Genomic DNA, 27,585 nt, shown 5'->3' on the forward strand with positions numbered 1-27,585 from the left:
GGCCCCTCTACCGAAGCCGGGGTCACAGCAGTTGTCGAGGCTGAGACCGCGCGGCCATGAGCTGTAACCGTGTGCGGGCCGCGCCGAGGGCTCTGCTGACAGGGCCCAGCCCTACCCCCCGCCCGCTCCTGCTTCTCTTCACGCCAGAGTCCCATCCAGGAGACACGTGGTTACAATGTGGCCCGTCACCCCCCGAACACCATGCCCCCCACATGCTGCTGGGGTCACAACAGGGCCTCACAGCATTGAGTGGGGTCAAACGAACCTGAGGACAGTCCTGTGTAAATGCACTCAACTGTCTTACGAAGAGACACCTAACAGCGAGGCGATCTCTCCCCAGTTTTAAAACATAGCGCACCCTGCGGAGTGAGGGGTATGGCTCCACAGGTTGTGATGGAGGGTCCTCCAGGGCAGGGGGCAACGGGAAGCCGGCGGTCATGGGTCAGTCCCCTCAGAATCCGGCCAGGCTGGCCAGCCTCGGGGTGGGCTCGGGGAGAAACTGAGGGGCTCAGAGCCCCGTTCACGTGTGTCCGTCAGGAGCAAGCCACGTTTGTGTCACACTGACGGCAGCTAAACTGGATTTTGGGGTGTCTCATTCCATTTGATTTGGGGAGGTCAAGGCAGAGGAGTTTGTGACCACAGAAAATTCTGAGTCATTAATTCACCTTTGTCATTTATGGTGGGAGGTGCTTTCCGTATGGGACAGGGGACAGTCCTCCATGTGACCTAGTAAGAGTCCTGGAGTTGCCCTAGGCCAGCTGAGGAGCTGATCCCCCAGGCCTGAGACCTGGCTCAGCATCTGGAAGGACACCCAGACCTGAAGTGACCCTTGTTATGGCGACACTCTCGGCTCAGGACCTGCAGGGCTCAGCTCAGCCCTCTGGCTGTCCCTGCGCCCAGCTGACACCTGCTGGGCCTCCACCCTGTGGCCAGTCCTGTTGCCCAGTTCTCCAGGCTGCGCTGCCTGTGCTTAGCTGCTGGCCTCAGAATGGCTGCCATGGCCAAGGGCCACGTCCGCTGTGGCGAGGGGGGTGGCCAGGCGTGGTGCCCACTGGGTTACGTAGCCCAGGAACCCCTGACACAATTGCCCTCAGCCCAGGGCTAGGTGGGGCATGCTGTCTCAGAAGGGGTGTGGGTCCAGCATCGTCCATCATCATTGGGGGGAGGAGGATTAAAACTCAAGTTCTAGTCTCCAGCCTGACACTGAGGGCTCCCGAGCGAAACCTCTCAGCCCAGAGGGTATGTCTCTTGGGCTAGAATGGTGTCACCTCAGCTTCCTTCTTCTCTCTGTGGGTGTCACCTCCCGCACAGACAGGCTGCCTTCACAGAACCCGACAGAGCACGTGCAGGAGGTGTTTGCAGCCTGTCGTCCCTTCTCAAAGGGCTAAATGCCACCTGCTTGCATGTCTCAGGCACCCTCGCTCCTCCACCTCCTTCCCATTCTGTAGTCCAGGCAGGGTGGCAGTGGGAGTGCTGAGGACATGAGGCCCCTGCTGGGCTTGCTGGCGTGGCCTGGTCCTCTGGGCAAGTTCAAAGGACAAAACAAAATTTTATCCAAGTTGTATTCGTTTCCTATGACAAAGCACCACAAACTAAGGGGCTGAAAACGATAGAAACACAGTTCTAGAGGCCACGGGTCTGAAATCAAGGTGTCGGTAAGGCCACCCCCCGCCGAAGGCTCTGGGGGGAAATGTGTCCCGGCCTCTCCCAGCCTCAGCTGGCTGTCCTTGGGGTTCCCTCGATTGTAGTGACATCACCCTGATCTCTGCCTCCGTCTTCCCCATCCCCCAGCCCCCATGTGTGTGTCCACATGTCTCCTTTTTAAAAGGACGCAGGTCATATTGGAGCAGCGCCACCCTACTCCAGTATGACCTCACCTTAGCTCATCACACCTGTAACAACCCTACTTACAAATGAAGTCACCTTCACCGGTACGGGGAGCTGGGACTTCAACATGTGACTTTGGGGGACACAACTCAACCCACAACACACCCCGATTTTAAAGCACATGGGAGGAAGCCAACCAGGCCCGAGAGACCAGCCGTCATCTGCAGACGCCCCTGTGGGGCAGGGTGAGCCCCCAGGCTCCTCTGAGTAATTCAGGCCTCTTTTGTGCTCCCCCAAAAGCACATTTTACAGCTCACAGCGCCATAATCCAAAAGGAAGGCTCCCGATGCCCTAACCAGTCTTAGAGGCGACATTCTCAGCAGACAGTTTTCACAGCATCCCATCTAGGTGAGAGACAGGTAACTGTGGTTCTTCGGTCACAAACAGAACAGGAAGAAAGTCTCCAGCATCCCTGGCAGCACAGAGAGGACCCGTCCCAGTCTCCACAGGGCCCTGGTCCAGGAGCCCAGCAGCCCCTTCTGTGCCCGAAAGGACAGCCCTTCCCTTGTCTTTATGGGGAGATAAACCCAGATGGAGAACAAGAGCCCTGTGTGCTGCCCCTTCTGTCTGTGTTGACGGAGGGTCCCCCTGTAATCATACAGGAGCGCCATGTAGCATTTTAGGTCCCTGGGGCCAGGCTTGCTCCATGTGACTTCCCTGGAGTGCCAGGGAGAAGTGGCACCAGTGTGCAACTCTTTCCAGAGGTGTCAAGCCCCTGGGCATGCAGAGAGAACAAAGGTGCCTGGACGGTTGAGCCCCACTGTATACCCCACCAATGGCTAATGAGCGAGCACACCACCCACCAACAGCACCCCCTGCAGCCCCGGCCAGGGGTTTGCATGCCACAGACAGCCTTTGCCTCTCCAGGAGTAGCTAAAGCAGATAGCCGGCAGGCGTGGGGGCGCTCTGAGACACCCCCAGACAGGCTGCGCTCCCCTGAGACACACGGATTTTTTTCTCCCATGAGGAAAGAGGTCCAGTTCCCTGCTCGACTTGAGGGCACAGGGTGGAGCTTGCTGGCTGACCCCTGGCGGGGAGGCTGCAGGAACGTGGTGGCATCTGAGGGCTCTGGGGGTCCGTAGCCTCCACTTCATCCCAAACAGATGGCCTTGACCGCTGGACTGAGTCGGGAGGGGAGGCTGGACGCCCAGGAAATGAAAGCAAAAATGAGCCCTAAATAGAAGGAAAAGAAAAGGCACCATGCCAGCTGCTCTGTCAGCTGGAGGGTGCTGGTTCCCATGGCAACAGGGTGCAGAGGGAGCAGGCGGGGTGCCTGGCTGAGGTGGGGAGGCCCTGGCAGGAGTCGCTGGGCACCCAGCAGATGCTCCCACTGGGATTTTGGAGGAAGCCACTGGATTCCAGCGCTCCAACCGTCTTGCGTGGTGAAGGCTTCCGCAGCCCTCCTGGGAAAGGCACACAACTTACCTAGCCAGCACGTGCATGGATGTTTCTGCAGAAGAGGTTAGAAGTAGAAAAGAGGTCATGATGATCTATCTGTTGTCTTCAGTGCACAGACCTAGTTCATCGTCGCTCAGAAATGGGATTTCTCGGTTACAGGGTGACAGTGGCAGTCATTTGGTTGGTACCTTTTATTGGTCCGTTTTGGACTGTTTTGTTAAATCCCCACACACATGGGAAGCTGTCCCTAGCAACTCTGATGGTTTTGACAAGTGTGTGGCTGAGGGAGGAATAGCAGCGTGCCCTGAAAATAATGCTGAAGGCTCTCTTCAAAAAGGGAATCGATTTATTATTCTGAGTTTGCAGGTAGCACAGCCTCCTTGTAAAACCGTCAGACTGTACTGAATTGTCAGCAATGGCAGCAGCAGAACCTGCCCCCCCCCCAGGTGAAATGTGGACACTGAGCTTTCCGGGTGATTCTTTGTGTATAGGGGTCTAGTTTGGCAAAACAACTAAGAAATACTGTGTTGTCATCTTTTTTCACTTACAATATTCTGAGCCATAAATGGATCGAACTTGAACCCACATCCGGCTTTTTCCAGAAGGCCAGTCTAGCACTCACTTTTCACCCACCAAATGTGTTCTTTTTACCTAGTGCTTTGGTAAATGTTTCAGCATTCCCTTTCAGTACATCCTGAATGCAACGTTTCTTTTTCCCTTTTCACCTAAAATTCCCTCACTTCACACAATATTCTTCATTATCGTCAGGATCACACAGCAGTCTATCTTGTCAATGAATCATAATGGTTTAAATTAGTTCCCACTTGGGGACATTTAGGTGGCTTCTCATTTGGCTCGGTGTTTTTGTAACGACAGATAACGCGGCGGTGAATACTTTTGCGCATTGAGCTGTTTGCTCGCGCCTGCTTCTTATCTTAAATCCCCCAGAGGAGATACACGGGCTTAAAGAATATGAATTCTTTATGGCTGTTCCTATAGAAGGTATTAAATGGCTCTCCCAGAAGATGGAGCGTCATCAACAAAACCACGCGAGCTTCTGCTGCGCGCCAGCCAGGGAATCTCAAACAAGTGGGTGCAGACCCCTCCGTCGTGCTCCCCATCAGAGGGAGGATGGAGAGAATGTTCACAGCCAAGAAAGTTAAGGTCCCCAGTGGGGAGGGGACCATGGAATGGCCAGATCTCCTGGGACAGCCCCCTACGTCCGGGCCCCAGGTACGACCCCACAGCCAGCACACTGCACAATGCCAGAAGGTGGCTTTCCCGCCAGAACACACCTGGCTCCTTTGGGTCTGTTCTTACGTGGGACACCTTGACATTGAGTGGTGACAGAAACAGAGCCAGATAGCAAATGCATCTGTCAACATGTATGCAATGGGGAACATGGGGGACGCCCCGAAAGCCCGGCCTGGTGACCAGACGGCTGGTATGCTGCAGCCATACCCGGGAGCACGGGAGGAGGGTTTGTTTGTAATGAGACTGATCTCTGGGAAGCTACACCCAGTGAGTTTGGGGTGTAGTAAGTGAACAAAACAAGTTGCAACAGAATGAGTTCGTGTAATAATTCCGTCTTTGTTTAAAAGTACGAGGGGGCCGTTTGTGTATGTCCGCGCCCAGGAAATTCTGGAAGATTCCCCAGACTTAACAGGAGCTATTTCCAGGGTGTGAGATTTAAAGGAAAGAAGTGGAAGTGGGGACTTTATTTTTTTTTTAATTTTACTTTATCTACTTCGGTGCTATTTGAATTTTTTTTAGAATGAAAATGTTTTATTTGTATCGTTAAAAAACAAAAGCTTTTTAGACGCTTATCTGTACTGAAGATGCCATGTTTCCAAGAACCGAATATTATCTTTGGAGGTGCAGCAGGGTCCCTGGGGGGTTAGCAGTGAGACCTCACCGGCTTTATGACTTATTCTCCCATAACAGATAAGACCAAAGGAGTGTGTGGGTTTGGCTTGGGGTTTTTTGTTCGTTTGTTTTTCTCTGCGGAGGTCCCCACAGTCCCCTGCCCACGTGGACACCAAGTCTGAAGTGGCAGCGCCAGACTAATCTTTGCTTTTCCCCTGTAGGACCAGCTGTCCCTGTAAGTACAGTTTTTTGGATAACAACAAGAAGTTGACTCCTCGACGGGATGTCCCCACGTACCCCAAGGTGAGATGAAATTGGGCCTCCAAAGAAACAGCAGCTCCTTATCCACACCCCCAGGGCACAGGCCCCTTCCCCTCCCCCCCCACCCCACCCCCACCACCCCCCCTGTCACCCCACCTCCTGGCCGGGCCCCTGCTGTCTGCATGTTTGCAGAAACAGCTCCCACCCCATCCCTGGGCTGTGGAACGAGCCTGTTATTCTTCCCTGTTATTCTTAGGCAGAATATTTTTCTCTTTGACATTTGTTTAGCAGAAGTGGTCCCAGAACATAGCTTACTGGGCCAGGAGATAATAGCTCCACTTTTAAGTAAATGTTTAACAATCTGCTTCATTAGCTCTCCTGTCCCTGAGCAGTACACAATAATTATGAGACATTTTTCTTTTCTGTCACAAGAGATTTGTTACAAGAGACTCCGGGCCGTTGTTACAGCAGCAATGCCCTGGGAATTCAGGGGTGGGGGGTCCCCAAACAACTACAGAAGAAGGGCCGCCTGCCTGGACAGTGCCGTCACTTGGCGAGTGAGCAGAGCCCTGGTCCGCTGATTTGCAGCACTCTTGAACGAAACCCCAGTGGCCGGGGTCCCACATTTTGTCCGAGGTTTTTTTCAGATGGACACTCGTGCCTTTGCCGTAGGAAAACGTGACCCAGTTCTCTCTTGATTTGGCCCCAGGAGTCACAAGGCCCAGCCTAGGTCCAAAATAACAGGTGTCAGTCCTCTATTGCAGTTCCTTTCTAAAAAATAAATACACAGAAAGACCTGGGCGGTGACAATACCTAATCCCGAAACCTCGTGACTATCTTATGCCTGAAACCACAGCCTGTTTTCTGTCAGGATTTAACTCAAGCTCTGCTGCCCCTAGAACCCGCCTGGGCCCTTCAGCCCCCTCAGCAAGCTGTGCTGTTTGCGCCCACAGCCAAGCCAGGGATGGGTTCCTCAAAAAAGAAGCTCCCCATGGCTTCTGAAGCCGTGTTTGCATGTATACCAAGTTAGAGTTTTCCCTTGACTTCACGTCATTGTATTTTTTCCCGATGTAATTGACGGGGAAGTTCAGCGTCTGTAGGTCAGAGTGCTGTGAACTTTGGTTACGTGTCTAGTCACGTAACAGATGCCACAAGGAAGAGGTGGGGCTCTTCTGGTATCCCAGAACCTTTCCGTGTGCCTGTGCCCTCACGTGCCTCGGGCGACCAGGGATGGATGCCCATCCCCAGAGTTTGCCCTTTCCAGAATTCTTGGAGTCTGGAGGTGTCGTTGAGAGGGGACAGGGGACAGTGGAGAGAACCTCCACCGAGCACGTGCAGTTGCCAGCTCTGTCTCAGCACAGAGGCCCCGCCCCAGGGCCTGGCTCACGCTGCCTCCTGCCCTTTCCTTCCAGTACCTTCTCTCGCCGGAGACCATAGAGGCCCTGCGCAAGCCGACCTTCGATGTGTGGCTGTGGGAGCCCAACGAGGTGAGTGAAGGGCCCTCCCCCATTCCATCACCGCTGAACCTGACGAGCGTGTCCCTGTCACCCTTTCCCTTGCCTTTCTCCTCTCTGTTCTTTCTGGTTTTTCAAGCCTGATTCTCCAGGTTTTAGTTAAACTGGCCCTCGGTAGGCTCAGGGCAGCCCAGGAGACATAACTCAGGAAGGGCTTGTCAGGGGCAGGCGGCCAAGTGCTGGGGCCGGGAACCCCGGTTGGCACTAACCCGCCACGGAGCACCCTCTGCAGAGAGTGTGGTCAGTCCCCAGGGGGCGTCTGCTGACCCCAAACATACCCTCTCAGGTGGCCAGCTGCTGTGCCCGCAGACCCCCCACGCTGTGGAGAAATATCTCCCCAGAAATGGGCTTTGATGGAGAGTCGTGCTGGGAGAGGCAGCTGCGTGTCCCGACACGCACAGGATCCGGGGCTGCAAGGCGTTTCCTGCAGCGACTGCTGTAAAATGTCCACCTTGCTGGGAAAACACAAAGAAGGAAATTCTGTTCGTTTGTTTGTTTGGTCTAGTGACCTAATTGTATCAGTCGTACCCCTGTCTCTCCGAACCCCAAGAAAACAAAGACCCTCGTCGTGGACATCAGACCACCAAAATCTACAGACTCTTTCCAGCTTTTTGGAAACACAGACGTGCGGCAAGGCTGCCCACCCACCTGGACGAGAGGAGAGCAGTGACATCCCTGCAGGTGGCGGGGGTGGGGACTGTGCACGCTGGGCATCCACCGGCAAGGTCACGGTCCTGGGCATCTGGGGACAGCAGTGTCCTGAGTGAACCGCACTCATGCTGTCATTCACGCTAACCAGCGAGGGAACGCCCCGATCCCGCCTCCACCCCTCCCCCGCCACCCTGAGAAGAGCGGCCGGTGTCTGAGGGATTGTCCCATGGCCAGCATTGAACCGGAGGACACATGTGTTCCAAAATCTCCAGCCACCAAGTAGCATGCAGGGAGGCAGCGTGTGGGAGGCAGCGTGACCCGGACGGACGAGAGGTAGCGCTTCCAAACATATGAGGACCTCTGGTCTCAGCAGCCCCACTGGACACGGGACCCAGGCTGGCCTGTCCACGGGCAAGTGGACACAACAGAGTGGCTTAGAACTTTCTGCTTCCAGCAAGTGGACAAGCACCACCACTGGAGACATCTGGAAAAATCACACTCCCCAACTTCGTTTTGACTTCAGCCACCTGGTGACAAAGCACCTGCGTGGCAGCGGGCACCCCCTGCCATTGCTGTCTCCTCTGGGCACTGGGCTTTGTGCCCTCACGTTGAAAAGTTGGAGGCCTCGTGCATTCATGGTGAGAAGGCCGCCTCCCTGCCCTCCAACACACGGGGTGTAGGTGGCACAGCCATCAGGGCCCGTGAGAGAGGAGCAAGCCACTCCCTGCAGGCGGGGTCGGCGTCTCGGTGGCTGTCTGCTGGCCTGGGGCTTCTTCCCCCAGCACATCTCAATGGCACCGACAAACTGGGGAGGGGTCCTGTTGCTCCCAGAAAGTATCCAGCTGCTGAGGTGACAGACCAGAGCCAGGAACCCCGGGCTCTGGCAAATCCGGGGATGCCACGAATTTTAGACCATGGATGGAAAAGATGAACAACGAAGGTCACACCTGAAAACTTCAACAGCCAACCTGGCCCCCCAAAACAGCATGTGGCCGCCCACGAAGCAGCTCACTCCCTGAAGCCGTTTGCCCCCCCGGTGGTGGTGGGTCCCTTCTCTCCCTCCCAGCAGGGGTGCTGCATGCCCAGCATCACGGGGTCCAGCCCTGCGTCCCCCAATCACAGGCCAGGAGTCGATGACTTCACGCTGCCCTCGTCCCGTCAGAGCCCGCCCCGGGCTGGGAAGAGCCTCTCTCCTGAGCACCAGGTGTGCAGCCTGGGCCTCCTGCTCTTCACCTGCATCCTCCACACTCCCCATCGTCCTGCCGCCTGAGCGGGGACCCGCTGCAGTGTCAGGGCGGCCCGTGTGGGAACAGATGCACAGACACATCAGTCCTGCTCCAGACCTGGCACCGACGGCGCAAAAGTGGCGCCAGATGGTTTCGTCTGCCTGTCATCTCCGGCTCTTGACTCCGGTTTCACAGCAAACGTTTCGTTCAGCTCATCGGCGTGGCTCCGAGCAGCAGCACGTGGCTGGTGGGGTGGGGAGCGAGGGTGACAGGCTGCAGCCCTCTGGTCCTGAGAAGCTGCCCTGCCTGGCAGGCACTAGACAGCTGGCGGATGTGCCAGAGGCGGGCACGGGGGTGTGGCCCCGGGGGGAGGGGCGCTCGCTGGTGTCATGCCCGGCACCCCCAGGGGACATCTCAATTTGCTTTGCAGACTCCATGCCTCTGGGCTCTCTCTCCAAGACATGCTTTCCCAGGAAGCAAAACTTTGTCAAGCTCTCCTCGATTAAAAATCATTTAATCTGTCTTCCCTAGCTTAATTAGCTCCAAAGCTCTGAGCAATATTTAAATAGATCACAGCAGTGACAATAAATCCTCTCTGGGACTGAAAACAAAAGTCTATTTCAAGTTGAGCAGGGGTTTCTTTAGAAGACAGTCGGTGAAATCACGTTTGGGAAACCAGAATGGGTGTATCTTCGGGACACCACAGGTAACACATTAAAGGTGTCTTGGGTCCCAGCAGGCCCCAAAGGGGCACAGTGAGGCGAGTCTGGGAGGTCAATTGTCAGAGCCCATTCGCTCCCTGGGCTCAGGGAAGTGGGGGTCGGCCTTTCGGCCTGTGAGGCGCCATTCTCAGGTCTGCGTTAGAGGGACCGCGTCCCAGAACCTCAGTGGTGATGCTGACCCACTGAGGCTGTATCGTGTGTGGAAATAAACCACTCCTGACGCGGTCCTTTGGGCACAGTGTCCCCTCTCACCCAGTGGCTCACTGTGCCTTGCCCAGAATTCCGTTGCCTTCTGAACCCCTGCTGCTCTTTCAGGCCCCACCTCCTGAATCCCCCAGGCAACAGGCTTCACTCTCAGGGAGCCCTGGGAGGGGAGGCTCATCCTCTGGGGACTGGCCCGAAAAGCTGCCCACCTGCCCCGTGGGCACCTCCGGGACGGTAGTGGCCCCGTGGGCACCTCCAGGACGGCGGTGGCCCCGTGAGCCACGCACTATTGGCCATGCCCTGCTCCTGTGCCCGCAGATGCTGAGCTGCCTGGAGCACATGTACCACGACCTCGGCCTGGTCAGGGACTTCGGCATGAACCCCGTCACGCTCAAGCGGTGGCTGGTAAGTGCAGGCCCCGCTGGCCCCCGTCAAACACACTTCCGTCCAGTTACAGGGGAGTGACCATCTGGGCACCTCCCTGATGGTGCCGGGCCTCCATGAGAGGCCCACCGGGACTGGCAGCCGTCTGTGTCCCCACCACACACTCCGCCCCTGCGCCCCTGCTCTGGTGAGCGAGAAAATGACGAGGACCAGGCAGGGACAAGTGAAGCAGTGTGCTCTAAAGCAGCAGCGTGCGTAAGCGTGTATCTGTGTGTGCACGTGTGTGTGCATGTGTGTGTGCATGTGTGTGTGCGCATGTGTGTGCACGTGTGTGTGCATGTGTGTGCACGTGTGTGTGCACGTGTGTGCGTGTGGGGGCGTGTACATGTGTGAGCGTGTATGAGTGTACATGAGTGTGTGCGTGTGGGGAGGTGTATGAGTGTGTGTTTAGCAGCAGATCTTTTTTCTTAACAAAACATTGCTCAGAACCAAACATTAAAAGCCTGTTGAGGGTTTGGTGGTGACTGGGGACACAGGACCCCTCACATAATGCCCCCCAGCTCACTGCCCAGCTTCATGTCCCCGTGTGGCTCCTCAGACGCCCTCTGGGGACACCTGAGTCCTCGAGCCCAGGGTGAAGCCTGGAGGAGTCTTTTCCCACACCTGCCCCTGGGGCCGCAGTGCAGCCGCCTCATCCTGACCTGCAGTAACACAAAAGTGTTCTTGGCCTCGGGTTTGGACGAGAATGGGGCAGGGAGCGTCCGAAACAGCTAGCAAGGCGTCCTGGGAGCTGGGAGAGGGGGTGGGCAGCAGCGCCAACACTGGCAACCCCCTCTCGCAGCTCTGCGTGCACGACAACTACAGGCACAACCCTTTCCACAACTTCCGGCACTGCTTCTGCGTGGCGCAGATGATGTACAGCATGGTCTGGCTCTGCGGGCTCCAGGTGGGTCTCCGCTCGGGACGCGGCCCCCCGAGGGCACCGCCCTGGGACTCCCCACCCTCCCGGGGAAGCCACCCCAGCCTATGTGGTCTGTGCCTCCTCCCCCACCCCCCGCGCGCGGGTCGGGTGGGCTCCCACCAGGCAGGTGGCTGCAGGCGCGGCGCCCTGCCCTTGTCACCCATCTCCCACCCCCCCCTCTCTGACCCAGGAGAAGTTTTCCCAGATGGATATCTTAATCCTAATGACTGCAGCCATCTGCCACGACCTGGACCATCCAGGGTTCAACAACACGTACGTGCACGGTGTTTTTTCCTTGTAAACGGCACTCGGTTCAGCTCAACACCCGCCCAGTCCCACATCGGAGCTGTCAGCAGACGCCTCCGAGCCCCCAGCACCCCCTCCTAGGACACAGCTCCCCACTTCGGGGCTCTGTCCAGGGCCTCTGGCCTCCACAGGCCAGGGCCCTTCAACATAACCGTACCCCCGTCTGTCTGGCTCCAGGCTGCTCCTCTGCGGGCAGAGCCCTGGGGTACTAGAGCCTCCCTGCCCCTGAGGCAGGGCCTGGTGCCTGCATGTGGACAGGCCAGCAGGCAGCCTCCCCAGCCTGTGCCCAACAGGAGCGAGTCAGAGGGCTAGCACTGAGCAGGGGTGGGAAAGGCCCACGGCCAGCCATGGGGCTCCGCTGGAAGGCTGACCCACTCCCACCGGGAGGGGGGTGCAGGGGAGGTGGCGAAGGCACAGCCTTCCACCCCACCTAACCGCCGACGTCCCGGCTGGGTGGCACTGGTTTGTGTGCCTAGGGACGCATCGCTTCTCTCTACCCAACTTGTGTATTTGTGTATCAAGTTGTACTGTATGCGTCATGACCTGAAATATTCCCGAGAACCTTGCCACCACGTGTCGGGACCAGAGTAGATTCCAAGCTGTGGCAGCCCAAGGGCACCCGTTCCCTCATGGCACAGTCACGGTGACGTGCAGCAAAGGGACCCTGACCACAGCATCTGACATGGAAATGCATCCTGTGTCCCTCCCGAGGGCCCGCCTTTTGCACGTACTGAAATTGTTTGCAGGGTGCCATAACAGAAGACCTGACCACCTTCCGAGTGCCGTAACAGGGAGAAGTTGAGATTTACTGGTGGTATGTACCCGGTAGGGCTGTGACAACTTGGGATTATCTAGTGAGAGGGGCAGCAGGGAGCCAGGAGAAGTGAGTGTCTGGACCGAGCAGTGCAGTCGTTTCACCAGCCCCATGGCAACTTGTCCTCCGGCCCCTGCAGGCACCCCGTACAGCTCGGCGTTGGTGCCCCGAGCTTGGCTCCTGAGGCTCCCCTCCTCCCCCCATCCAGGTACCAGATCAACGCGCGCACGGAGCTGGCCATTCGCTACAATGACATCTCACCCCTGGAGAACCACCATTGCGCCGTGGCCTTCCAGATCCTTGCACAGCCCGAGTGCAACATCCTCTCCAACCTGCAGCCAGACGGCTTCAAGCAGATCAGACAGGTGTGCGGGATGAGGGCATTCTGACGGCACAGGGTGGGTGTCTTGGGTAGCACGGCCGCCAGAGCTCCCCCTCTCTGGGGCTGAGGCTCCCAGCAGCTCCTGGTCACAGCAGTGCCCCCCAGGGGTCCTGGGAACCAGCCCGCCTTCCCACCTCCTCCAAGGCCGAGCAGCACTCCAGGAAGAGATGCACAGCCAGGGCGTGAGAACGTGGGATCCCACTGCCTAGTACTTCACATGCTCGCTTGAACTTAACCTTTGAGATCAGTCTTTTCTCCGTCTTGAGGCCCAGGGGGGAGAGGCTTCCGGAGGTTAAGTGACTGCCCAGGGAACGCAGACACACCAGCTGTATCCAACCTAACAGCCCTGACCCCTGTCCCCGAGCCCCCAGCTGCTGTCCCCTGTCACCATGACCCAGTCGGCCGCACTTGCTCACTTCACATAAGAAACCTTACTACTCCTCGGGGAACGTTGGGAGAGGTGAGAGCGGCGATCTGTCCTGAGGCAGACACTCACAAGTCACCAAAAATAATGCCCTCCTTCCACACAGGAGGTCCCACTGAACACGACTCTGCTCCACCCCTGACGTTTTCAGGGGAGGAAAGATATCAGGGTGATCTCTTGGAAGAATGTAGCAGGTTAAATGGTAGCCCCCCAAAAAAAGTATGTCCACCTCCTGCCCCAGACCCTGTGAATAGGACCTTATTTGGAGAAAGCGTCTTTGCAGTTGCACTTAAGTATGATCTCTTAGATAAGATTAGCTTGGACTATGCAGCTCGGCCCTCCATCCAATGACAAGTGTCCCTGTGAGAGACAGAAGAGGCAGAGACACAGACACATGGAGGAGAAGGCCAGGTAATGGCAGAGGCAGAGACTGCAGTGATGTGGCCAAGGACCACCTGGGGCCATGAGAAGTGGGCAGAGGCAGGAGGGACCCTCCCCTGGAGCCCATAGAGGGAGCAGGCCCTGCCTGCGACACCTTGGTTTCAGACTCCAGAACATGTCACCTAGTCCGTGTGGCACTGAGGGCACTCAGACAGGAGCCATCGCAGTGTCTGGGGACCCATATTTGGCCGCTTCACGGACGAAGACCTCCCCCATTGGATGTCTCCGTGGCCTTGCTTCAAGATGTACCTCATAAAGGGTCTAGAATCCAGTGCTGGGAAAACTCACCTCCGCCCGGGAGAACTGATAAGCTTCGCTTTATCAGAGAGCAGCTTCATAAAGCATCACTTGTCCAGGCTTCCAGGAAGTTCAGAACGAAATGCTTAATCACTGGCATTACTGAATCACCGACTCCCGATGCAATCCTCTCCCTTATCTCAGGCTTTCTGGCCTCTCCCCGTGTTTATGGAACCCCACCATCACCACCATGGTGGTTCTGATACACCCTCAGGAACCTTTCCCTGACGTAGGGAAGGGGGTGCATCCTGATGACCGGTGGCTGCCCAGTGGCCAGGAGAATCAAAGCAGCTGATTCCCCCTTCGGTGTGACTCGCCCGCCTGGTGGAGCCCCTCCCAGCACTCCCCACCGGGAAGGAGCTGCCTACCGGGAGGAGCAGGCACCCCACAGACGGGATTGTCCTTGTGCTGTCTGCCGTGGGTCACCCAGCACTTGTCCTGCCTCACACATGTTAACGCTAAAATGTGACTTTTTCTGAGGGTAAAATCAGGTGTCCCAATTTTTAATAATACTTTGTCCTTGAATATTTTGAGGGTGAACTCTTCATGGGCATAAATCCTTTGCTGTTGCAGTTAAATCATTACAAGGAAACTGCCCGATTCAAAATGCCAGTCATGGCCCCCCACCCCCCCAAAATACATTTGAGATTATCTTCGTTGACTGATTGGAGTTCTGCATTTGATGCTTGTGGTTTTATTTTCTTAGAGAGGTCGAACATCAAACCCAGCCCAGAGGTGTGTTCCATAAATGTTTGTGGAATAGGTGGGTGGGTGGATGAGTTGTGGATGGATGGATGGATGGATGGATGGATGGATGGATGGATGATGGATGAATTGATGGGTGGATAAGTGGATGGACGGAGATTTGGTTATGGTTTTGAATTATGTCACTTCTTCTAAACCAATATTCAATTAGCAAGGTAATAAAACATTTATATTTAAAAACTCATTGTATCCTCATTTACAACATTGCTACTATATATAATCAGACTTTGATCATTCCCAAGCAGTATATGCACATATAATTACATACAGATTAGATAATAGGAAAATATGCCCATAGAAAAGCGGTCACTGACCTCCAACAAGATCTGGAAGGAACAAACCAGATTATGGCTTGAGGGAAAGATTTGTCCTTGGCCGAGCCTGCCGTCCACAGGTGACTTGTCCTGACAGGCCTGGGTGTGGCTGCTGCGCCCCCACGGACACAGCCCGGCACCCACCTGGGCTGGAACCCCAGCCATCCACTGTCACACTGGCCTGGGCAGGTCCCCAGCCTCTTCAAGTCTCAGTTTCTGTCTTAAAAATGAGGGCAGTGAATAAGAACAAAGTGGGAGGTATAACAATACCTGACTTCAAATTATACTACAAGGCTACAGTAATCAAAACAGCATGGTACTGGCATAAAAACAGACACATAGATCAATGGAACAGAATAGAGAGTCCAGAAATAAATCCACGCCTATATGGCCATTTAATCTACGATAATGGAAGCAAGAATGTACGATGGAGTAATGACAGTCTATTCAATAAATGGTGCTGGGAAACCTGGACAGACACATGCAAAAAAATGAAGTTGGACCACCTCCTTACACCATATACAAAAATAAATTCAAAATGGCTTAAAGACTTAAATGTAAGGTCTGAAACCATAAAATACCTAGAAGAAAATATAGGAAGAAACTTCTCAGACATTACCCGGAGTAAGATTTTTACTGATATACACCCTCGCGCGAGGGAACTAAGAGAAAGAATAAACATGTGGGATTATATCAAACTAAAAAGTTTTTTCACAGCAAAGGAAACCATCAATAAAACAAGAAGGGATCCTACTGAATGGGAAAAGATATTTGCCAGTGATATATCTGATAAGGGATTAATATCACAAATCTATGGAAAACTTACTCAACCCAACTCCAAAGAAACAAACGATCCAATTAAAAAATGGGCAGAGGACTTGAAGAGACATTTTTCTGAAAAGGACATTCAGATGGCAAACAGACATATGAAGAAATGCTCAACCTCACTAACCATCAGAGAAATGCAAATAAAAACCACAATGAGATACCACCTCACCCCAGTCAGAATGGCTATCATCAATAAATCAACAAACAACAAGTGCTGGCGCGGATGTGGAGAAAAGGGAACGCTTGTGCACTGTTGGTGGGATTGCAGACTGGTGCAGCCGCTATGGAAAACAGTATGGAGGTATCTCAAAATTCTGAAAATGGAACTACCTTATGATCCAGTAATTCCACTCCTAGGTATCTATCCGGAGAAATCCAGAACTTCAATTCAAAAATCTCTATGCACTCCTATGTTTATTGCAGCACTATACACAATAGCTAAGACATGGAAACAACCAAAATGCCCATCGGTAGATGATTGGATTAAGAAACTGTGGTACATTTATACAATGGAGTATTATGCAGCCATAAGGAAGAAAGAAATCTTACCATTTGCAACAACATGGATGGATCTAGAGAACATTATGTTAAGTGAAATAAGTCAGACAGAGAAAGATAAGTTCCATATGATCTCACTTATTTGCGGATTCTAAAGAAAAGAATAAGTGAATGAACTAATCAGAAACTGGGAGACAATGAGGAAAAACTGAGGGTTGCTAGATGGGCGGGGGGAGTGGGGGGTGGGGGGGAGGGTGAGGGGATTGGAGGGCAGTCGGTGACCACAGGATGGCCACGGGGTTTGAAAATTAATCTGGGGAACGTAATTTGGTGGTTACCAGAGCGTAAGGGGGTTGGGGGGTGGGGGATGAGGGTGAGGGGGATCAAATGTACGGTGATGGAAGGGGAGCTGTCTCTGGGTGGTGAACACACAGTGTGATTTATGGATGATGTGATTCAGAATTGCACAACTGAAATCTATGTAATTCTACTAACAATTGTCACCCCAATAAATTAAAAAAAAAAAAAAAAAAGAAAAAGAAAAAAAAAATGATTAGAAAAATAAAATGAAAAGACATTAAAACTAAAAAAAAAAAAAAAAAAAAAAAAAAATGAGGGCAGTGATTTTGAGGCACACACACAGCGTTGGCACGAGAACGAAATGAACTGATATGTGCAGAGGACTCGGGACACAGTCGGGGCTCGCTGAGGAATTGTTGGGGTGCTGCCGCGGGTTAACACTTTGCTCTCTCACTGCTCAGGGGATGATCACGTTGATCCTGGCCACGGACATGGCGAGGCACGCAGAGATCGTGGATTCCTTCAAAGAAAAAATGGAGAATTTCGACTACAGCAACGAGGAGCACCTAACCCTTGTAAGTACGTTGGTTTTACCTCTTTGGCAGAGAGGGGTGTGCGGTGAGTGAATCCTCCCCTCCAGCTCAGACTGCAAACCAGAAAACCAAAATTCCTAGCCCGACCTTGGAGCGAGGTGTCACCGGAGCTGGTGTTCAGTCACCAGTCTTCCGGGAAAGCTGCCTGGCCGGCCCCTGTCCTGCTAAAACTCTCCTCCCTTTTCCATTCTCCTTCTCATTCTATTTGAAGGTGATAAGTGGGTGAAAGAAATTCATCTTGTCTGGTTTCCTGAGAATAAAATGGTCTCTTCCTTAATAGCACAGCCCTGAAAAACACGCTGAATACCAGCCTCCGGGCGGGCAACTCAGGGACCGAGTGGCCAGTCCCTTGCTAAACCCGCCTCCAGGACAGTGGTGCGCTGGCTGGCCCCACACCCGGTGTCGGGGGCAACGTCCTGAGAGGCCTGCCAGGCAGAGCCCTGAATCGCCCAACTCCTCAGAGGAGACGAGACAGGCCTGGCTCAGTTCCCAGGAAACGAGGAGGGAAGGGCAGGGCGAGGAGGGAAGGTCCAAAGGGCAGCCGTCTCCTGGAGTTTCGGCTAATGTGCCAGACATTGAGCTGAATACAGCCGTCCTTTGCTAAGTCACGTTCCCCAGCCCCTCCCCCGTGGAGGACCAGCCCAGGCAGATTGGGGGCCCACAGTCCATGTGTCCAGGGGGACCTCCATGCTGAGTCAGCCCCAGAGCCTGATGGCAGCCAACACCGTGACCCCAAACACTGGCAACTCCAGGTGACAGTCATTTGTGCCTGGAGCGAGGCAAGGCCGCCTGGTGCTAGCCCTCTATAGCCAGTCCCGAAGGCACTCACCTGGCTAGCTCAGGTAGAAGCACTCTGGCCTGACAAGTTGCCATCTGAAAGACCCACTATGTGCCCAACCTTGCCAGGCTGAGAGGGAGTCGGTCTCCTGGGAGGACGAGAAATGCACCCAGCCAGGACACAGCACACACAGGAGGTGCTGTGGGGGCCACCATCTGGGGCTGGGGTGGCCAGGAAGCTAGAGGAGGAACAGAGCAGGCCCTGGAAGGACTCACACTCATGCATCAGAAGCAGGGAAGAGGAGGCCTCTGCAGACAGTGACTTGAGCCGGGGACACAGGCAGAAGGTGCACGGGGACCTGGCAGGGAGCTCCGGCTGACACAAGGAAGCCACCGGGCTTGGGAGCAGATGGCAGAAGCCAATGCTACCTCTGACATTTGTGCAGTTTTGCTAACTCTGGGCTGGAGGGGGCAGGAGGAGTCCGAGTTCTGCCCAATGGACTCCCATGGCATCAGGCAACACTGCGATTCCATTCCCATTTGAGGGCTGGGGTGCTGGAGCCATGTCCTCCTTACTTTCACACGAGGGTCCCCTTCACCCTGTATTTCTAACATGTCTCTCAGGGGATCCCAGCACTATCCACCTTCATTACCCTTTTAATCTCTGCTTCTGTGTCAAACTCAAAAGGTATCTGAAAGCTTTGGCTACAAATAAGTGATAAAGATTTACTCAAGGGTCTTAGGGTTTGCAAACCAGAAACACAGCTAAGCAAAAACCCAGAAGTGTCCCAAAGAAGAAAGAAAAGCTGAGTTCTGGCAGCAAAAGGTACATTCTCGAGAAGAATCAGTCCTGCCTTCTTGGCCCCAGAATCAGTCCTAATGGTATCAGGCAGATGCCAGGCGGTCTGGAGGATGGGTGCCAGACGGTCTGGAGGATGGGTGCCAGGCAGTCTGGAGGATGGGTGCCAGGCGGTCTGGAGGATGGGTGCCAGGCGGTCTGGAGGATGGGTGCCAGGTGGCCTGGTCATGTCCAGTGGTCCACATGCATGAACGTTCCGCACCTTCAGAGCAGGAGGGTTATGTGGGGATCTGGTGTGTGTCCCGGCATCGACATGGGACTGGAATTTTCACAAGTGTAAGTTCCAGGCTCGTGAGAACAGGAAGAGAACTGTGTCCTCCTGCCTCAACCTATTTGATTTTTAGTAATTCAGCAGCTTGACTGGAATGACTCCACTTTATTTCTTCACTCCCTCCCTCACTCACGATGCTGCTCTGTGCCTTTTGTGTATCTTCCACAATCAAGAAGATACTTTTGAACTTTACAATGTGTAGTTCGTGTGACAGAACTTCTGTGTGTTAAATGGGCTATTCGACAACTCGTGGCCCCTCCAAGGAAAGGTTCTGAGCCTGTGGGGTGCAGTGACGCTCCCATTCTCCCCAGTGAGGCTGAGCGTCTAGATGCAGACCGCCAGGGCACCCACCACAGGTGACCCTGCCCCACCGTGGAGGGGCCAGCCCCGCCCACCTGCCGGCTTCTCCTCTTGGGGCACCCAGTCCAGCCCAGGTAGCAGTGGGTTCTGGTCCGTGTTCAGCTGCCTGACCCCACACGTCTTCTTCCAGCTGAAGATGATTTTGATAAAATGCTGTGACATCTCTAACGAGGTGCGCCCGATGGAAGTCGCAGAGCCTTGGGTAGACTGCTTATTGGAAGAGTATTTTATGCAGGTAAGAGTATTTTATGCACAGCAGTCAAGCCTCCTAGCGCTCTTCTTAGTCCCATAAACAGGGTCCATGTCTGAACCTTGCAGAACGTCCCAAGGGGGACTAGCGTAGGGCCATCGAAGTTTCTCCAACGTCCAGAAAGCCTTCAGAGCAGGTGCACATCAAAAGTGAAATAGGGGGATGGCCGGTCAGCTCAGGTGGTTAGAGCGCGGTGCTAATAACACCAAGGTTGCTGGTTCGATCCCCACATAGGCCACTGTGAGCTGCACCCTCCTTAATAAAATAAAAAGTAAATAAAATAAAATAAAATAAAACAAAAGCAATAAAATAAAAAGTGAACGCTGAGGTTGTAAAGCTGCCACCTGTTACCACTATTCGAGGCAGAGGCGGCAGGCCAGTGCCTGAAGGTCAAGAAACAGAACCGCAGGAGGGGCCCCCAGGTGGGGGGACCATGCAGGTCAGCCTACAGTTGTAGCCCGTGGAAGCGTGGAGACAGAAAGCCAGGCCAGCCAAACGAAAACGCTAGAAAGGATGCTAAGCCTCTCACCTCCACGGCTTCATGAGCCCCAGAGAACACGGGCGGGAGGTGCTCTACAAGCCGCCTCTGTCACTGGGCACCCCTGGGACACACTTAATTAGCCTCTGCCTGTCCCCTCCACTCTGTCCTCACTGCGTGGCCCAGCAGATGCCCCAGTTAACACATAAGGTATTATCGTCCTTCCTTGTTCATCCTGATTTACGTAACGCAGAGTGGTTTGGTGCGTTGTGGCGTATTAGCTCATTTTTCTCTTCCTCGAAGGACAGTGCCCCTCAGAGTCCCCCAGCTTCCATGGCTCTTTCTGTCGTTAACGTTGCCGTCTGCTGCATCCCCACAGAGCGACCGCGAGAAGTCAGAAGGCCTTCCCGTGGCCCCTTTCATGGACAGGGACAAAGTGACCAAAGCCACGGCCCAAATTGGGTTCATCAAGTTTGTCCTGATCCCCATGTTTGAAACAGTGACCAAGGTGAGTGACCGTCACCCCACCTGGGTGACACGACAGTGAGAAATACACATGTGCACACGTGCGTGCACACGCTCACACAAGCACTCCCTTGAGCTGTGCTGCCTGCCTGACACCCCCCGGAAGTCCCTCTCCACTTTCACAGCGGCATGTCGTCCCCTCCTGCTCCTCTGAGCTGTCACCCAGCAGCACGGCCACAGAGCCTTCAGCGTCCCCTTCCTTGGCCCCCCGGCCAGCCTGCTGCCTCCCGTGGAGACCTCCTTCCACAGCGTCTCTCGGAACTACCCCCACGCTCACTCCCAGGTCACAGCCAGCTCCTCTCACCTTCACCTTCAGAGAACCTGCAAACCGGTGCCCACCTGTCTCACCCCACTCCACCCAGCACACAGCCAAGTTCATCTCCAGGAAGCAGACTGTCCCCACCTCTCTCCTGAACCTTCCATGGCTCCCCACTGCTCCAACACAGGGCCATGGTCCCCGCCCTGGCTCTTCTGTCTTGCAGGACAGCCCACAGCTCCTGGCTCTCGCCTTTCTTCCACCCTTCCCCTCTGAGCCCTTCCTTCCTTCTCCTGGGGCTCCGGCCTCCACTCCATGCCTTCCACCAACCTTCCAGAACCGCCTCAGCACAGCCTTCCTGAAACCCCGTGGCGCTGTTCCTTCTCTGCACATAGGGAGCTGCCTTCCTGCACATAGCGTTCCCTCCCTCCCTCCACAAACTGCGGTGCCTTTACTGCAGGCCAGCGGGGGCTACTCCAGGGTTCTGGCCGCCCCTGCAGTGGGGGTGTTGGAGGGCGGTGTTCACCAGGCTCCACGGGGAGGAGCCCCGATGAGCCAAGTCTCAGAGACAAGTGACTGTCCGCTAGGTGGACAGGAGGGAGGGCAGAGCTGCACCACCGGGCTGCCGGGCGGGTGTGAGTGGAGATCAAAGGCACGCAGCCTCGAGAATGGCCTCCCTCCTCCGGCCTCTGGGGCTGTCGGGGCCTAGTGAGTGAGCTTGGCATTTGGACAGTGGGAGACTGCAGCATGGACAGCCAGAAGGACGCAAGAGGCAGAGGCTTCTCCCAGGTCCCTGTGAAAAGCGTGAGACAGCAGGGACCCTGGGGATGGGTGGGCAAGCGGCAGGTGAAAGGGGCTCCAGGAGTCGTTGACCAAAGGACTTCAGAACCTCGGTCACCTTGGATTTGGCTGCAGGCCGTGACCCTGGGGGCTCCGGAAGCGCCACTGGGACGGAGGCAGATTTCCTGTGTGATCTCTGAGACACAGGACCTGACACCCGTTTTCCCAAACGTTTTCCGTCGCCTTCAACTGGGGAATGTTTAAATGAATCTGTCTCTCTCCAGCTCTTCCCTGTGGTTGAGGAGATCATGCTGCAGCCCCTTTGGGAATCCAGGGACCGTTATGAGGAACTGAAGCAAATAGATGACGCCATGAAAGAGGTAAACGGCTGTGCGGCCGAAAAGTGTGACCTTCCGAGGGCGAGCAGGTGACACGGGCAGACTCGCGCCACACGCTGGCACCACTCTGGCGGCCCCTCTGGACAGGGCCTCGTCCCCAGCCCAAAGCCAGGCCAGGTCAATCCAATTAGGCATGGGATATAGTTAGTGTGATATGGGGTGCTGCCCAGATGTGACCGAGGGTGTCAGCACCCACAGCCTCCCGATCCCTCCGAGCAGCACCCAGGCCCCACGATGGCCCTCTCGTCCTCCTGCCCCGGGGCTGACCTTGTTCAGCAATTAGAGTGGTGGAAAGAGACGCTCCCCCAGCATGGGCGAAGCCTCTACCCACGTCCTAGCTCCAGGCTACAGACCCTGACCCGTGGCTGCTCGGCCCCTCCCAGGGGTCAGGGAGACAGACTGGGCCTGGCTTTCAGGTGCTCTGGGGATGGACACTGTTCTCAGAAGGTGCAGTTCACAGGCTCAGAACTAAGGTACAGGCTTTCCTAAGGTACAAAGCCCCACGAGCTGGTCTGGCAGGTCCCCAGGGTGTGCCCCCTGCCTCTGGGGACCCCTGAGGACCTCGCTGGCCTGACCTCCAGCCACCTGGAATTTGGGCTTCCCTGGGTCCACTCTGCCACCCCCCTCTCCAGGGGCCCCATGCAGCTGCAGCCATGTCCCTGCTGCCACACGCTGCGCCCCATCTGGCCTTGGCTGGTCCCACCATCCCCAACCTGCAGGGCCCCCACAATACTGCTTGCTCACCACTCACTTTATCCAGGGCCGCCCCGTGCAATGTCCTTACCCATCTTCACTGCCAAGAACTCCCACCATACCTAGCTGAGCGCCGCGCTGTCTTCCAGGCACATCGTCTCCCTCCGCCTACCTTGTGTACACTGCCCGACACACTGTAGGTGCTCGATATATGCTCCGAGCCCAGTGACAGTCCAGACTGGAAATCCTTGTCCCTCTAGTTAGATTTTGCCAGAAGGTCACAGACAGGTCCAGAAACTCCATCAGCCTAAGAGCAAATACTACAGAGATAAGAAGAGGTGTCCCCCTGGCTGAGTCCCCACCAGGAGAACTGTGGGGCCCTGACTGTCCTCGGCTGTCCGCAAGCCATCGTGATAAAGGCGTTATGTGTCCGAGTCCCAGCCCCGCTGCCCAGTGGGGGCCACTGAGATCCTCCAGGTGCCTTCCTGATCCCAGAAAGGACAGACCAGCAAAGGCACAGGGGCAATGGAGTCCGTGCTCGCCACCGCCAGGGCACCCACTGGGGGCTGTGTCCACTGCAGCCAGTGTGAGCTCGTCGTCCAAGTGCCAGACAGCAGCCTCGGGGGTGAGGCCCCCATGACAGGGCAGGTGGTCGTGCGTACAGCTGTGTCTGCAAAGCTCACACGCGTGTGTTTGGGCGCATCAAGGTTGGAGGCGGCAGTCTCGACTCCACATTTTAACGTTCGGTCAACAGGGAGCTCTTGAGCAGATACGCAGGCACTCCCTCCTGTCCCCTGAAGCCTGACTTGTGTCTTCTTTATGCTCTGTCCTGGTTGCAGAAGAAGACGAAGGGCCTGACACGTGGGGACTCCGACAAGTCCAGGGAGAAAAGCCGAGACGGGAAAAAAAGTGAAGGTAACGATCTTCCACCTTGAGTCTCGGTGATACAGTAATTCCGGCTAAAATAGGGATCTGTGGGGGGAGAGAGGGAAGGAGGAAATCTGAATACGGAATATTTTTAAATAAGTGAAACTTCTATTCCTTGCTTGTAACAATTAGAATTAGGCTCTGAAGGAATGGGGACATGCATTAGTTAATAGGAAAAGGTCCATAATTAGCACGTGTACCACTTATAAGGGAGAGCAGGTTTTCAAAGCTTTTCAGCAAGAAAGCGTTTGCCTGCATGTCTGTAAGCACGTCCCTGCCCACTTGCTGGCTTGAGCCCTTCCTTCAGCCCGTGCAGAAGGCAGACCAGCCCATCCGCCCCGAATAATAAGGTTACACCACACAGGTGTCTGACGGGTCACTAGAGAGAGTCTCAGTTTGTATCACATTCTAGGTGCCCAGCACGAGAAACTGGGCGGGGTTGTGTAAGAGGCACAGAGGCAGCCGCATCCCACAAAGCAAGCTTTGAGTGCCAGCTTTGCTGATTACCAGCTGAGTGATGGGTGCAGGCGTCTCAACCTCTCTGAGCCTCAGCCGTCATCTCTGAAGCAGAGGCAGTGAGACCATTTCTGTGGTGGTTTCAGCCAGTGAGTGAGCAGAGGGCTGGTGTGTAAGAAGCGCTTAGAAAATGCTGGCTTTTCCTTTTGAAGTCACCTCATAGTTTTGAATGGCGTGGAAGAGGGATCAAAATGGTTTTATTTTGCCTACACGTGTCCAACAATATGTCCAATGCCTCATTTTTCACACATAGTCTGTGTCTAATCCTATGACATTTGTAATATCGCCTGCACATTTCAACCCCAACAGAAACAAACCAGTTGTCATTTTGCGTTCCCAGCAGACCATGCCTGAAGGAAGTGGAGCGTCCGCGGGTGTTCTGGACCCGGCGCCAGTCGGACGTTGTGAAAGCCAATGTGGGGATGAGCTGACCCCAGCGCCTGGCACCACACAACCATGTTTTCTAAGAATCATTTTGTTCAGTGATACAAAAAAAAAAAAAAAAAAAAAAAAGAATTCATGATGCTGTACATAATTTTTATTTTTAAACTGCCTTTTAAATAATATATTCTTATACAGAAATGGGTACTGTACTTTTTCTTTGGTGGACTTGTGCATGTGATAAACCCCAGACGTCCTCCGTCCGTCCTCGCGTGGAGACAGGGACGCTCTGCTTTTCCACAGATGTACTCCAAGGCGCCTGCCCAGGGGGACGTGACACGTGCATCCGTGTAAACGCCACATTAAACGTCAGACCAGTGCCCGGGACGCGAGGACGTGCGTGTCCTGTGTTTGTGAGCTGCAAGGGGGCCATTGGTGGGGAGCTGAGGCCGCCCGGTCACCCTGGAGGCAGCGCGTGTCCCCGTGGGACGCAGACTTACCGCAGGGCACCCGTTTCCTGGGGGGTGGGAACTGCACATTTACCTCGCAGGTGACAAAAGGAGCCGGGGTGCCTCAGTGCGGTTGAGGGCATCTGCCTCGGGGAGAAAGCTGCCCTTTTCTTCCTGCCTTTGTTTTAGGGACAAGCACTGGGGACTTTCTGGGTGGCACTGAGCCCACAAAGGAAGGCTGTACCCAGCTTTTTCATGGGATAGCTGGGCACCCAGCAAAAAGCAATTTCCCAGGACCCCGTGCACCCCAGGGCCGACCCCGGGGACTGGCACGTTTTAGGAGCTCAGACATTTGCCGAATGGGTGCATCTGAGTTGTGGTCGCTAACCCAAAGAATCATGTCAGAGAAAAAACAGCATCCTGCAGTGTGTGGTGGGGGCGGGGGGACAGGGACACTGAGTGTGTGTGTGTGTGTGTGTGTGTGTGTGTGTGTGTACATTTATGACTCATCAAGGCTCCCTGCCCCCCGAGAGAAAGGAAGTTAAAAGGATGGCAGGCGTTCATCCTTGGCTCGGTTCCTCAGACCGAACAGGAGAAAACAAGGAACACTTGGGCTTCGCTAAGGAACAAAGTGACAGGTGTGAGGGAGAGGTGGCAGAGGTGGACAGCAGGTTCCTCGCGGAGCAGCGAGCGAGACGTGGCATCCAGCAGCTGACCATTTCTCGTGGCCATGAGAGCTCTGCAGGAATGTCTGCCATTTCCCTTAAAAGTAATTTTACAAAACATTGACAGTGCATCCGGCGTGCCGGTTACAATGGGGCAGAAGGAAAGGTTAAGCCGTGTGGTGTGCTGACCGGTCTGCCTGTTCTCACTGCTGTGGTGGGTGCCTGGACACCTGAGAAGTAGCTGACGTGTGTCCCCTGGGTGCTAATCGACCTGGAGGAAGTGGCTGGCAGCCTGGCACACGGCGCCCAGGGCTATGGAGTCGTCCGCTGGCTCCAGGCACCAAGCCTGCCCACCAACCTAGCATATGTAGTATGCCGACCACCGTTTACCGGTGGGGAAGGACCTCACAGAAATGTTCCTCCTGTTCGTGTATGGCCTGCTCGCCTGGACAGACCCATCCATCCTGAATGGGGTCCCTGGCAGGCATCCCCTCGCCTGGCCTCCAGGCAAGGCTGCTCCTTTCCCCCCGTGCTGCCCAGTTTCTGCCCCAAGAAAGGAGGGTCATCCAGAGGCCACCTGTTCTGGAAAGTCTAGCAGGACGGGGGTTGCCTGCTTCTGGATTTTTCTCCTCGCCGATTATGTGAGTACACACCTCCTGTATTAGTGTCCTGTGGCCGCCGTAACAAAGCACCACAAGCCTGGTGGCTTCAGACAACAGAACTTTATCCTCTCCCAGTTCTGGAGGCCAGAAATCCAAAATCCAGGTGTCAGCAGGGCCCTCTGAGGGCTCCCGGGGAGGGTCCGTCATCACCTCGTCCCAATCCTGCTGACTGCAGCAATCCCTGGGGGTCCTTGGCTTATGGCCACCTCCCCCCAATCTCTGCCTCCGCTGCCACGTGGACTCCTCCCCTGTGTGTCTCTGTGTCCAGATTTCCTTCTTCTTAGCAGGACACCAGTCATTGGATTCGGGGCTCACTCTAATCCATCTGGCCCCAACTCAATGACATCTGCAAAGACCCTGTTTCCAAATAAGCTCCCAGCCATAGGTGCCAGGAGTTAGGACCCTCTCAGAGCGATGCTAAAACAGCATCATAGTCTCAGCCTTCCCGTCTGTCGATTGCTACCCTCGGGCCGTGGGGAGCATTAAACCCGGCGCTCAGCTCTCCACCAGCGTCAGGTCCCTCAGAAGCCTGTCTGTCCCCATCGGTCCGTGGCCCCCGGCATCCTTGCAGAGGCCATCACTGACCAACAGCTCCTGCCTTGGGGAGGGCTGTGGCCCCGTTATTTGGGGATATTTTCTTTTGTTCAGACTTCCCCAAATGAGCCAGGCTGTGAGGAAGGCAGGAGGCAGGCAACTGTGGGAAAAGAATAATGGCAGGCTCAGAGTACGAGGCAGACACAGAGAAGGGCAGGTGGGGTCTCTCAGAGAGGACCGGGCACTGGGGGCCAAGTGAGTCAATAGGGAGAACCGATAGAAATGGGTCAGAAGGAAAAGGGTGGTAGAAAGGTCAATCCAGGAGGACAGAGCATGATCATCTGCTCGGTCACACCGAAAGCTGGAGTCTTGCCTTCAGCCCCCTGGCTGTGGAGTGTGTCAGTTAGCCTCCCTAGAACTTAGTGACCTGGAGCAATGACGCGTATTATTTCTCATGGTTTGTGGGTTGACAGGGCAGGACCGTTCGTCTGGTCCGGCCCCGCTGGAGCTGTTGCTCTGGATGGTGTCACCTACGTGTCTGGAAGTCGGTTGATGTCAGCTGGAATTTCAGCCACAAGTGTGTGACCGTGTGGCAGGACAACATGGTTCATTCCCCTGGTGGCAACGTCCCAGCAACGCCAGCGTAAGCCCCCCTGCTCCGTCACTATGCAAGTCCTGCTGTGCAGCACGCTTGTTACATCCTGGGAGCCACAGCACGTCACTCGGTGAAGCCTGGACTTAAGGGGTGGGAAAATAGACTCCACGATA

General features: G+C 55.0%; 1 protein-coding gene and 1 long non-coding RNA gene across 6 annotated transcripts in view; one reads left to right on the forward strand and one right to left on the reverse strand.

The window, feature by feature from the left end:
• PDE9A (phosphodiesterase 9A) overlaps window positions 1–24,658 on the forward strand; it is a 97,065-nt gene extending 72,407 nt beyond the window's left edge. For 2 of the 5 annotated variants that reach the window (XM_033126982.1, XM_033126987.1), the window contains 12 exons: window positions 5,373–5,454; window positions 6,825–6,899; window positions 10,048–10,134; window positions 10,955–11,059; window positions 11,265–11,347; window positions 12,403–12,559; window positions 16,905–17,018; window positions 19,434–19,538; window positions 20,411–20,539; window positions 21,877–21,972; window positions 23,523–23,598; window positions 24,467–24,643. In XM_033126982.1, the coding sequence (XP_032982873.1) occupies window positions 5,373–5,454; window positions 6,825–6,899; window positions 10,048–10,134; window positions 10,955–11,059; window positions 11,265–11,347; window positions 12,403–12,559; window positions 16,905–17,018; window positions 19,434–19,538; window positions 20,411–20,539; window positions 21,877–21,972; window positions 23,523–23,598; window positions 24,467–24,480 (1,123 nt within the window). In that variant the 3' untranslated portion in view covers window positions 24,481–24,643. Of the gene's footprint in view, window positions 1–5,372; window positions 5,455–6,824; window positions 6,900–10,047; window positions 10,135–10,954; window positions 11,060–11,264; window positions 11,348–12,402; window positions 12,560–16,904; window positions 17,019–19,433; window positions 19,539–20,410; window positions 20,540–21,876; window positions 21,973–23,522; window positions 23,599–24,466 lie in introns of all 5 variants that reach the window. The other 3 variants (XM_033126980.1, XM_033126981.1, XM_033126984.1) reach the window with 3 other exon arrangements.
• LOC117034266 (uncharacterized) lies at window positions 5,798–10,036 on the reverse strand. Its single transcript, XR_004425067.1, has 3 exons — window positions 7,575–10,036; window positions 7,205–7,381; window positions 5,798–6,138 (listed from the first exon to the last, which is right to left on the reverse strand). It is a non-coding gene; the product is annotated as an uncharacterized LOC117034266 (long non-coding RNA).
• Window positions 24,659–27,585: the final 2,927 nt, after the last annotated feature.

Source organism: Rhinolophus ferrumequinum, chromosome 2 (genome assembly GCF_004115265.2).
Source record: "Rhinolophus ferrumequinum isolate MPI-CBG mRhiFer1 chromosome 2, mRhiFer1_v1.p, whole genome shotgun sequence".
In the NCBI taxonomy this organism is placed as follows: domain Eukaryota; kingdom Metazoa; phylum Chordata; class Mammalia; order Chiroptera; family Rhinolophidae; genus Rhinolophus; species Rhinolophus ferrumequinum.